This window comes from Lutra lutra, chromosome 3 (genome assembly GCF_902655055.1).
Source record: "Lutra lutra chromosome 3, mLutLut1.2, whole genome shotgun sequence".
Taxonomy (NCBI): domain Eukaryota; kingdom Metazoa; phylum Chordata; class Mammalia; order Carnivora; family Mustelidae; genus Lutra; species Lutra lutra.
The window spans coordinates 91,263,165-91,276,166 of NC_062280.1; the positions used below are offsets into that span (position 1 = coordinate 91,263,165).

Sequence of the window (13,002 nt, forward strand, 5' to 3'; positions counted from 1 at the left end):
GTAAGAAATTTAACACTGTTATTATTATTTTGCTTTAAACATTAGTTAAATGTGTTTACAATTATATACCTTCCACTCCATTTAAACATGTGTAAGGTCTGGGATGCCTGGGTGGCTCAGTCAATTAAGCATCTGCCTTCAGCTCAGGTCATGATCTCAGGGTCCTGGGATTGATCCAGCCCTGCATCCAGCTTTCTGCTCAGTGGGGAATCTGCTTCTCTCTCTCTGTCTGCCCCTCCACATACTGTGCTCTGTCTCTCTCTCTCAAATAAATAAATAAATAATATATTTTTAAAAAATAAAAATAAACATGCATAAAGTCAATTTTATTTATTTAAAACACATTTCAATGGGCGATATCTACTAAGGTGAGCCTTTGTATTTCCTATTGATATTTTTAATTGGCTTTTTCTTTCACATTATGATATTTCAATATTGTGTCCATGGAGATACTTGCATGGCTCAGTTGGTTAAGTTTCTGACTCATGATTCCAGCTCAGGTTATGATCTCATGCTTGTGAGATGGAAGGAGTCTCCTTGAGATTCTCTCCCTCTGCCTCTCCCCTCACTTGTGCACATACTCTCTCTCTGAAATAAATAAATCTTTAAAAGAAAATATTGTGTGCACATACAATGTGTAGTATTTTTATGTAATCAATGTATTATATGTAACAAATGTATTCTGAATTTATCACAGTTTGTAAAATATTAAAGAATAATCTCTAAATAAAATTCTTAATATCTTTTCATATTGAATTGAATGCAAAAACACTATTATTTCCTAGCAATCAAATATTTTTATCCATCTCTTACATTCCTTTCTATTTCCAGTAATAATTTCTGTCCTTTTTCTTTGAAAAATGTGGCCATAGAGAATCAAACCTTTGTTCCACAATCCCTGTCATCTGGAATAGCTTTTCTCTATTTTCCTGTTTCATAACTGCCTATCTTTAAAAAAATATATTCACTTTTATTCAGTCTTTACTTCCTTTTTTTTTTTTAAAGATTTTATTTATTTGTCAGAGAGAGAGGAGAGCGAGTGATCACAGGCAGACAGAGTGGCAGGCAGAGGCAGAGGGAGAAGCAGGCTCCCCGCCAAGCAAGGAGCCCTATGTGGGACTCGATCCCAGGACGCTGGGATCATGACCTGAGCCGAAGGCAGCTGCTTAACCAACTGAGCCACCCAGGCGTCCCGAGAATTGTATTTTTTTTTTTTTTTAAGATTTTATTTATTTATTTGACAGAGAGAAATCACAAGTAAGCAGAGAGGCAGGCAGAGAGAGAGGAGGAAGCAGGCTCCCTGCTGAGCAGAAAGCCCCATGTGGGGCTCGAACCCAGGACCTGGGATCATGACCTGAGCCGAAGGCAGCGGCTTAACCCACTGAGCCACCCAGGCGCCCCCGAGAATTGTATTTTCAAATGTAGATTGTGCTGTATTAGAGTTCAGAAACCCACTCCTATAACAATTGTTATTTCTCCCATTCTACTTGTGGAAAATGGGGATAATAATTTATCCAACAAAATATCAGTGTTGCTAAGCGTAATTGGCTGTAGCCTTGTGTAGAACAATGCAATAATAATAATAATAATAATTAATAATGCTGACTTATATTAAGCTCTTTGTACTTGGCACTATTTTAAAACTTTACATATGTTAACTCATGTCATCATGCCAAATGCCTTATGAATTTGGTATTGTTACTGTTCCTACATTATAAATAAGGAAATGAAAATTTTAAAAAGTTGAATGAATTGCCCATGGTTGTATAGCTGGTGAGTGATAGTGCAGGGATTCAAAGCCATTATCTGAATCCAGAGTTTATGCTCTTACTTATTACTGTACATGTTTCTCCAGTATATTAGATCTTGGGCATCTAAGAATTAAAACATTATTAGGCAGACTCTGCCTTCAATGGATTAATGTAGTAAAAATTCATTTTGAGTTATTCCACAGATAATTTCATTTGCTTTATCTGTGCCTAGAACTTTGTTCAGTGTTGGGATACAACTGAGAACAAGCCACTCATGCATCCTGCTCTTACTCTCACGTGGTGACAGACAAAAAGACCACAAATAGCAAGAGGCAAAGAAAAAGAAGACATAAACACCTAGATGCTCTTTAGTTCTCTGGGAATAGATCAGGTAAGACAGGGGACAGAGCTGAAGAGAAGAGGACTTTAAATGAAACCTTAGATAATACTTATATTTTAGAGGCTAGGTGACAGGGTTGCCAGGAGATGATGCTGGGAAGGAAACAACCAGTGAGATAGGAGAGGACAAGAAAGAACACGTCGAACAAACAAGCAAAGAACAACGCTTGAAAGAGTTTCAAAAGGAAGACAGTCAGCAACTCTTAAGTATCTAGATAAGATGAAAAAAATATGCACTGGATTTAGCAATTGAGAAATTGCTGGTTATCTTAAAAAGGGTAGTTTCAATGTAATTATAAGAGATCATTTGATCCAGTAAAATACAAGGTCTTTATGTTGTAAAAAGAGATGAGAATAAAAAAGGCCCACTGCCCTTGCTAAAGAGCACAAGTAGTGGATTTCCCTGTTATAAGAAGACATTCATTTCTCTTAAGGAGAAGGGACAAGATACAATGAAATGGATCTGTAGGTTTGGTGGGAAGCTAAGCGGGATGTTTCTGATGAATTTTAGTATCAATACAAAGCACTTTCAAAATCTTGTACCTAATTTAATTGATTCCACAATTTTATTTTTTCCATATAATTTTGTCCTGTTGTCAAAGAATACTATCTATTTTAATACAGTAACAATGGGACACCCCATAAATTAAAAAAATGATGAAATGGGAGGATTATTATGACACTGATCTCTTAAGTTTATTTGCTTGATAATGGAAATGAATTTATACTCAAATTGTTAATGTCTTCATGAAATCTATAATTATAATACTTAAATCTTTAGATAATTTCTATTTTTGAAAGATTGATATCTTAACTTGTTAATCTCATAATTTTTTCTTGGATTCCTGATAACAAAAGTTCTAAAATCTCAAGGCAGATTTGTATTCAAATTCATATTATTCTATGAAGCATTTCACTTGACACTTACTACTGAAGATAACCCCTCAAAAAGACATGTTGCTTTATATCTTTGGTTAGTTCTTCTGTAATATTACAAATGACTATCTCAATTTTTTTTTCCAAAGGGGACAAACTATTATATAAGAAAAGCTTTTAGTTTTTTTAATTTTTAAGATTTATTTATTTGAGAGAGAGAGCATATGCATACAAGTGGGGAGGAGGGGTAGAGGGTGAGAAACTTCAAGCAGACTCCCTACTGAGTGCAGAGACTGAGGTGGGGCTCAATACAAAGTGGGGCTCAGTCTAAGGACCCATGAGATCATGACCTGAACCAAAACCAAGAGTCAGACACTTAACCAACTGAGCCACCCAGTTGTGAAAAGCTCTTAAAAGGAAAAAGGAATTGGAATCTAAAAATCAAGATCATTTACTGTTATTCTTGATTTTCTAAAGCCATTAAAAATATCATTTATTACTTAGACATATTTGTTCTAAGTATTATAGTGATTCAGAAAATAATTATTATTCAATTTTATTATTTCTATATAGCTTAAAAACATAGATATTGTATCAAGTTACTTACATACATTATGTAAAGAAACAAATTTAACATCAGAATATGGAAAGTTAGCTTGCACTGAATCTCATATGTTTAAGACCAGTCACTTGATACAATAGCGTTAAAAAGCCAAGAGCTGGCAGAGCAACAAAAGGGTGTCTGGAATAATATTTCCTCTGCTTCACTCTACTCCACAGAAATCCATCAATAAGAGGGAGCAAAGAAGCCAAAACAGATAATTTTGCTGTGGATCAGAATGGCATAGAATGACATTGATTCAAGTCAGAGAGAAATCAGGGTCTGAAATCACCAAATAAAGGGTTATTTAAAAACAAACAAGCAAATGAAAAATAGAAGTCAGAATCAGGCAGGAGATAATGGTTGTGGAACATGGGAGATAATGGTTGTGGAACATGGGAGAACACTGAAGAAGTGAGACTCTGAATCAGGGGCAAAGTGATGTAGAATAAGTATGGTTTTCAGTAATGTTAGATCAGATATCTGAAGAAGGAAAGGCACAGCTGAAAGAAGGAAAAAGAAATGAAGGAGGAAGAGACAGAGGAGGGGGAGCGGAGGAGGAAAAAGTAAAAGAAGAGAAAGAGGAGGAGGAGGAAGGAAAGGAGAAGGAGGAGAAATACGTACAGTAATGGCTAAATAAGGTGCTATGCTTCTGATGCAGCAATCAACATCATAATTGCTCTTGACTGAATTCAGTTTAAAAGGCCCTAAGATTACCAGAAGCTACATGTATATATTCTGTCCAATTAATTCTATGTACCACATTTATTATCTAACTAAAAATGTATAATTGACATGTACAGCATACACTTTTCATGAAAGTAATAATTTATCACTAAGAAACATCTCACAAGCTGGATATAATGCTACATTTCTGTTAAGGACCATGTATACTTGTACTATATATAGGTACCCAAAGCCGTCATTTCTACTCCTTTCTCAAGACTGTGTTTTTGAAGTTTTTTTTTTTTAATTTATTTTATTGTATTTTTTCAGTGTTCCAATATTCATTGTTTATGTACCACTCCCAGTGCTCCATGCAATATATGCCCTCCTTAATACCTGCCACCAGGCTTTTACCCATTCTCTCACTTCCCTCCCCTCTAAAACCCTCAGTTTGTTTCTCTGAGTCCACAGTTGTTCATGGTTTGTCTCCCTGTCCAGTTTACCCCGATTCACTTTTCCTTTGCTTCTCCTAATATCCTCCATGTTATTCCTTATGTTCCACAAGTAAGTGAAAGCATATGATAATTGACTTTCTCTGCTAGACTTATTTCAGTCAGCATAATCTCCTCCAGTCCCATCCATGTTGATACAAAATATGGTTATTCATCCTTTCTGATGGCTGAGTAATATTCTGTTGTATATATGAACCACATATTCTTATCCATTTGTCTTTTGAAGGGCATCTTGGCTCTTTCCACAGTTTGGTGATTGTGGAAATTGCTGCTATGAACATTGAAGTACAGATGGCCCTTCTTTTCACTACATCTGTATCTGTGGGGTAAATACCCAGTAGTGCAATTGCAGGTCATTGGGTAGCTCTATTTTTAATTTTTTGAGGAATCTGAAGTTGTTTCTCATTTTTCTTCTGCATAAAAAAATGACCGTACTTTATGGACCCTTAAAAATGATAGAATAAGGGGCGCCTGGGTGGCTCAGTGGGTTAAGCCGCTGCCTTCGGCTCAGGTCATGATCTCAGGGTCCTGGGATTGAGCCCCGCATCGGGCTCTCTGCTCAACAGGGAGCCTGCTTCCTCCTCTCTCTCTGCCTGCCTCTCTGCCTGCTTGTGATCTCTCTCTGTCAAATAAATAAATAAAATCTTTAAAAAAAAAAAAAAAAATGATAGAATAAAATAAAACATAGTAAAACATTAATCACTTATAAATTAGCAAATTATTCTCTGGAGGATATTATTTACAAAACATATTTAAGCAATGAATAGGTGGCCTTACATCAAGGGAACAGGAATCTAAATGATGGAGCTTGAGAAGCTGGGGTGTAGTCTGGATAAGAAGGCCTTCCCTTTCTGTATAGGATACTAAGAAATTATTGTCTGTTCTGTTTATAAAGGAATTGCTGTTGAGATCATTTTGTATTGTATGAACTGAGGAAAATGTTTAATTTTATCCAGACACCTGAAAATGGGCAAAAACACCTGCTTCTCAAGAATATTTCAGTTCATGACTTTGGCCTGAGGATTTACTGCAGTCTCACAAAGAAAATGAGGATGGGTTTCAAGTGACTCACTAATTATATTTCTCAAAGAAAGCCTGTATGTAGAAGGTGTCCCAGCCTTTCCCTGGAGGGTGAAGTATGACATACTTGAGTGTTTTAGAAACCTTGGAGTCTATGTTTTTCCTGGAAGCCCTAGGCATTCCAATGTTATTTTGATCTTACTTGAGTCAGGGCTTATCTCCAGTTACTCCTGAAGGAACGACACAACTGTAATTAACCATATGCTCAATTTTTTCATGGCTTATATTTCTTTGCTTCCATTAGTGGTGAAATAAGATAAAGACATTTGTTGAAACAGCTGAATTTATAAAATTTTCAGCTGAGTCGTAAGTTCAGGCAGAAACTAGGATCTTTAAAGGTTTTAAAGCTGAAAACACACACACACACACACACACACACACACTCACAAGTAAGATTAAGAGAAAAACAAAACAAAACTAAACAAAAAAACCACTGTCACCTAAAAGCTTCAAGCTGTTTCAATTTGCTTCAATACTCCCTTAGGGCAAATTGTTCCTTTTTTCTGGCAAACCTAAGTAATAGTCCTGTTTGTTGTGCAATGTAAAGCAAAGACTGTCTTCTAACTTGGAAATATTTGAGGTACTCTGGTTTCAGGGAATTAAAACCACTTTTGGGATAATAGTGAATGCTTGTCTTTGTTAAAGATAGATTGCTTGACTGTGAAGAAGTTTGCTTTTGGAAAGAAAAAAGTGTTTTAGTTAAATAGGATAATGAGGACAAAAGAGTAATATAAAGCAATTACCCATTCAAACTCTTTGAGTGGGTTGTCTCAAGAGGGATGAGGGCCTGAGGTTCAATATCCACATTCTTGAAGGATAACTTTATTGCAATACTTGGGCATAAGAAGGGTCAGATTCAGGTGGTCAAGCACGAGCAGTTGTATAGGTTGTATGTTCATTGACTGGAACCACAGCATAAATAGCTAGTTGGATTGGCATCTTCTTTCTATTATATATCTACTAGTTATTTTTGTACATAATAGGCTGTTAATTTTGTTTATTTATTTAACACTTGCCATATTACTGAACTCTTAATAGTTTTTCAGCAATTCCTTTGTTTTCCAGGTATTTAGTCACAAAAATTATATACATTTTTTTTTCAGTGTAATTGTCCCTTCTTTCAATCTGTAGACTATTATATAGCTTTTGATTTTTTTTTTTTTTTTTTTTTTTTTTTTTAGCTTTTGGTAAGTTAGACTAGTAAAAAAAAATTTCAGCTCTTAAGAATATAAGAATATAAAGATTCAGGGCAAAGTGTACAGATAAAAATCTATTGCTATAGTTTAGGTGTGATCAGGGTTGACATTCCAAATATTTGGCAGCCTATGGTGGGCCATCCCCAATCTGAATGAATGTAAAAAATTACAGATCATACCCTGGCGAGTACCCTCTACCAGTACTTATCAGTCTTGGTATGTGATTTGTTAATGGCCTTACATAATCTGAGGAAATAAAAATGAAAGCCTATATCTGAAAGATATTTTAGTCATTTTATTGTATTCATCAATGTGGAAATAAAAAATGTCTTCAAACCAGAAGGTGGTAGTCTAATTTATAGTAAGTGATCTACATTAAAATCTATTAAAATCAGTTCTCCAATTGAATAGTTAGAAAAGAGAAAATAACCCACGCTGTTAGTCATTTGTAAAGCATTTTGGTAAGGTAGACTCAAGAGAAATTAGCAGGAATTTTAATTTCCTACAGTATCCTCACTGGATAACAATTAAATCATATCCTTTTTGTCCACTGACATGTACACTGTGTCCAGCAACCCTGTGGCTAGACTCATAATATAAATATAAGTACTTATCAAATTAGAACTTAAATTGTACCCCATTTATTGATGCTTGTACTCATATTATTTCGTACATTTCCTTCAAAAGAGCACCAGGTTTACTTTGATCATTCATAGACCATTTTGCCCATTTAAAGTGTCTGTTAGTATTTTCATAGTTGTGTAACCATAATGGTCATTAATTTGACAATATTTTCCTCACCTCACCCCCCCAGAAAAGCTCATACCAGTTCTGTTACTTTTTTATTCTCCCACCTCTGGCTCCCTAACCAGACAACCACTAATCTATTTTATGCCTTTAAAGATTTCTTGTAAAGGAAATTATAGAATAAGTAGTCTAATGTGACTGGCTTCTTTCACTTAGTACACCATTTTTGTGGTTCATCCATGTTTTAGCTTATTATCAGTACTTCATTCTTTTTTACGACTAAAACATATTCCATTGTATAGATGTACCACAATACATTCATCCATTCACCAGCTGGTTGATATTTGAGCTATTTCTGCTTTTGGCTATTATGAATAAAACTTCAACGAACATGTATATCCATGTGGATATACATTTTCATTTATCTAGGGTATGGACCTACCAGTGGACTTGCTTTGTCAAGTGGTAATTATATATTTAAAATTTTGAAAAACTGCCAGACTCTTTTCTAAAACAGTTGCACTATTTTATGTTCCCACCAGCAATATGTGAGTGTTCCACTTCTTTGCTGAAACTTATTATCTTTTTAAATTATAGTCATCATAATGGATGTGATATATGACTTTGATTTCCATTTCTGTGATGGCTGAAAATATCAAACATGTTTTATGTTTTATCAACCATTTGTATACCCTCATTAGTACCTGGGTTGAAAATTGAGCCTGCCTCCCTGTCTTTAGATCCTACAGACAAAATTAGGATGCTTTATACTATTCATATAGTTTTAAACAACAAACCTTCTGATAACTTCATTGCTTTAGTAAATAAACCAATGAGTAAGAAAATAGGATACTTTCGAGAGGAGAGGCCATTATGATGCTTTGAAGTTATAGAAAATATCCTGTTAATTTTGCTGTAGGATTTAATATGTGACTGCTGTTCCAGCCAGGTGAATGACCATGTTTTGTACTTGTAGCTCCTTCCCAAGAACATCTTCATTGCCTTTCCCATTTTGTAAGCTCTTCTCTGGAACATTGTAAAGACAAGAAGGAGCTGTTGTACCTTTTTCAGTGGTATTGAGATGAAGGGTGTTCTCTCTAGGAAGTCCTCTGGGTAGCTGTCTGAGTTGTTGTTCGTGTCAGTGTGCCAGGCTGGTAGGATCAATTTCCTTGTCCAGTTCTGTGGAAATTAGAATCTAGGAAATTAACTAGAGCCATGGTTCTGAGTTATTTGCCTGCCTTGTATTTTTTAATGAGCTGACCTCCTTTTCTTACCTCCACAAAAACACTTCAGGACCTCATTCATGCTTAACCAAACCTAATTCCCAGTTCAAAGGAGGATGGAGGGAAGGGACCTCTCTCTCTCTCTTTTTTTTTTTTTAAATAAGTGCATGGAATGAAGTTGTAGTATTTTTACTTGGTTATGCATCACACTTTCAATATAATTATTTTGCTGAGGTAAAAAGTATGGAGTTGAAAAAAATAACACATTTATTTTATTTATTTATTTAAATTATGTCCATTTTACATTCTTGAATTCAAAAGGATGTTTAATTCTGTTTAATATTTTAGGATTGGTTGACTGGATAGATAAGCATTTTACTTTAATTTTCAAACTACATAATTATCTCCCAGGACCAATAACTCAAAAGTTCTTATTTTACCTGTTCAACTGATTCAGGAACCTTAATGTTTGAACACACACACACACACACACCCACCCACACACACAATCTGACATTGTGTGAAATAATCATAAAAATGATATGAATGTCTTAATGTTATCTCAACTAAAATATTTTTCAAATGATTTTTAACTTTACATGTCTTTAATTAGCTATTCATTAATAACAAGTGCAATTTATATAAAGAATTAGATATCTTTTTGAGAAAAAGTATATTACTGAAATACTTTAAAGTGTAGCACCAGATTATGATTAAGTATACAGTCAGGTTGTCATTTATTACAAAAATAAAGCAAAAGAGGTTGCACCTGGACAATGAGGTGTATTATGTAATCTAGTAAACCTAGACCTATGTCAGCCATGGTAAAGGAGAGTCTGCTTTCATCTCAGTGGTGATAACAAGTGTTTTTTCCTGATGTGGCAGGGAAAATGTGGCCATGAAGATCTGTCAAAAGAGGCGGAAAATTCAGAATAAGGGTAGATGAATGATTGTGATCTACATGAATTTTTTCACAGCTACGCCATTTCTCTGTTTGTGAATAGTGAAAGAGCATAATGCTGTTTACACTACTAATAGAGTAAACTTCATTTCTAACATGGTATGAAAGTGCAAAAAATACAGTGGAAGGGATGATTTTTTTTTTAATTAATAATTGAAATACCTTTAACCATTTTCAATCTCCACCTACTCACCTCAAGTAAGAAAACAATATGATCCACATAAAAAGAGTTTTACAGATTTTATTGTGATTGTGTTTAATAATTTTTTCCCATCATCTCTGGTCTAAGTTTCCATACTAATCACCCACATGAATTTCTTATAAATTGTTTTGTTGAATGTGAGAGGAGGCCACTCACAGCAAATTACTGGTTATACAATTCATGTAGAGTCATACAAGATGAAACTAATGAGTCATTTGTTTGATTCTAGCTTTGTGTAGATTGAAGAATTGGTGATAGGGGCTATAAACCCATCTCTAAATGGTAGTGCCAAAGAATATAGGCTTTTGGAAGCAGATTAACCTAAAATCGTTCTTTAACTCTATCAGTCCTTTGACCGTGGGTTTCAGTTTCCTTTTTAGGAAAAGAAGAGCAGTAAAACAAGTATCACCGCAAAGCTTTACAGATAAAGTATTGCATGCAAAATAGTACCATTCCTAGCAGAAAGACAGTGCCCAATAGATGGTAGCTAATAACTGCATTGTTAGTGGATTTTTCTCTGTTGTGTATAGAAAAAAACTGACAAAACTTAATCACATTAAAGATATCCAGTTCAAAAGACTTTAATATTGTTTTGCACTGTCACTAAGTTCTGTTAACCATCAAACTAAATATTTACCCATCTTAAACCTGAAAATAACCCTCTCTATATACCTAACTTTAGAAGAGCTGAATAATTCCCTTTAGAGATTCCTTGAGAGAAATACATTTGAAAAGCTCTGCTTGTTATGTTAATTTCTTAGCATGACTGCCAGAGCTATATATATCCTTCCTGAAATTAAACATGCTAAGAGTAATAACTCTGAGGAAAACAGACAACACAAAGGAAAAACTATAATAATTTGGTTATACTAAAAAAGGTACTCAAAACACCTCTGAAAAATAACACAGCTATCTTGTATTATCCTAGTAATTGGGAACACAATTTAAGAAATAATTACTCTTTTTCACATTGTCACTTTTATGTACTGGAGTCTGTGTACTACCATTTATCTTTTCTGACAACACTTAAAGTATACGTTAGCTGGTAATTAATTTCATTTTCTTTTACTTTTATATCATATTAGTTGAATAGAATCAAAGAACTTTCTACATTAACTTATTAAAACATTCTCGGGGCGCCTGGGTGGCTCAGTGGGTTAAGCCGCTGCCTTCGGCTCAGGTCATGATCTCAGAGTCCTGGGATATAGCCCCACATCGGGTTTTCTGCTCAGCAGGGAGCCTGCTTCCTCCTCTCTCTCTGCCTGCCTCTCTGCCTGCTTGTGATCTCTCTCTGTCAAATAAATAAATTAAAAATCTTTAAAAGAAAAAAAATTAAAAAAAATAATAAAATAAAATAAAACATTCTCTACCATTGTTTAACGGAAGTGTGGTTTTGGACTTGGCTTTTCAATACTGTCGTAGTTTTTGATGTGTTTACTTTTCCTTGACATCCTCAGATATAGTATCAGGATAAAATTCATTATGATTATACCTCAGTGGGAACCTCAACATATGATTTTCAAAAGCATCTGTAAATTATTGCACAGTAGATACTTTTTGAAAATTAATGATTAAGACATGAACAAAAGAGACACCTTTTCTTAAATAAAAATCAATTCCTTAATTGAGGGCTTTTTTCTTGAGGGGGTGGTGGGACGATTCAGACTTTAATAACATGATTTTGCAAAAATTGCTCTTGTGACAAATATACCAGTTCATAACTCAGTTTTGCTGTGTATAATCAGCTATCAATTGAAGGCATCAAAATTATTATGTTTTTATTCCAGAGAATTTGTGAAGAAATTATTGCTAAAATAACATGTAGATATATGAATGTATCTTAAATGTCTTTTCTGTCCAGAAACTGTCTTTTGTAGATAAAAGTGTAAATTTATTATTTTCTTTCTCCCATCAGATGTGGGTTCTGTTGAAGGACTTGCCTATCACAGGGCTTGGGATACACTGTACTGGACCAGCTCCACTACCTCATCCATCACCAGACACACAGTGGACCAGACGCGGCCAGGAGCATTTGACAGGGAAGCAGTAATTACCATGTCAGAGGATGACCACCCACATGTGCTAGCCCTGGATGAATGCCAAAAGTAAGAAACAGTGAATTATTATTTCTTCATTAGAAGTCAAATGTTATCAAAGTTATGTTATTTTAACAAGAATTACCTCTTAAGGCGCAGGTGTTCTTTGAAGTTCTCCTTTCCTGATTCATAAAACTATTTTTTTAAACGAGCATTATAAATGTGAATACTTAGAATCCAGACTTGTGAAATGCAAGGTATCAACTCTGTGAGAATTCCAGCAAAAGCAAATTTAAATGATGAAAGGGAAAATAGAAACAATACCATGCTGGAAAAGGTATAAGAAGAAGACATTAATGCATAGCTGATTGAAATGATAAATCTGAAGAAAACTGTTAGCATGTATTGAAAACCAAGAGACATTTCTATAATCTAATTAAGTAATTTTAGCAACTGGGAATCTCTCCAGTTGAAATACAGAGAAAACAATAACTCTTTGTGTAAAGCTATATTTTCAAAAAACTTGACAATAGTCTAAATTGTCCACATATGTTTGAAGATGTATTGTGCAGGCATTTATAATAATACTTACAAAGAGTTTGTGACAAGAAGAAATGCTCAGGCTATGGAGTATGGAGTATGGAGCTCAGGCTATAGAGTAATAAAAAAAAATTAGAAAAATATTCATGTTTGGTGTGGATGCCATAAGGAAGCAATTGTATGAAAAAAAGATAATGAAGCTTGGGTTAGGC

General features: G+C 34.5%; 1 protein-coding gene across 1 annotated transcript in view; it reads left to right on the plus strand.

Annotated features, from left to right (window-relative positions):
• Positions 1-13,002, plus strand: part of LRP1B (LDL receptor related protein 1B) — a 1,982,574-nt gene that overhangs the window by 1,612,764 nt on the left and 356,808 nt on the right. The window contains 1 exon segment of the mRNA XM_047722477.1: positions 12,130-12,319. Within this exon segment, the coding sequence (XP_047578433.1) occupies positions 12,130-12,319 (190 nt within the window).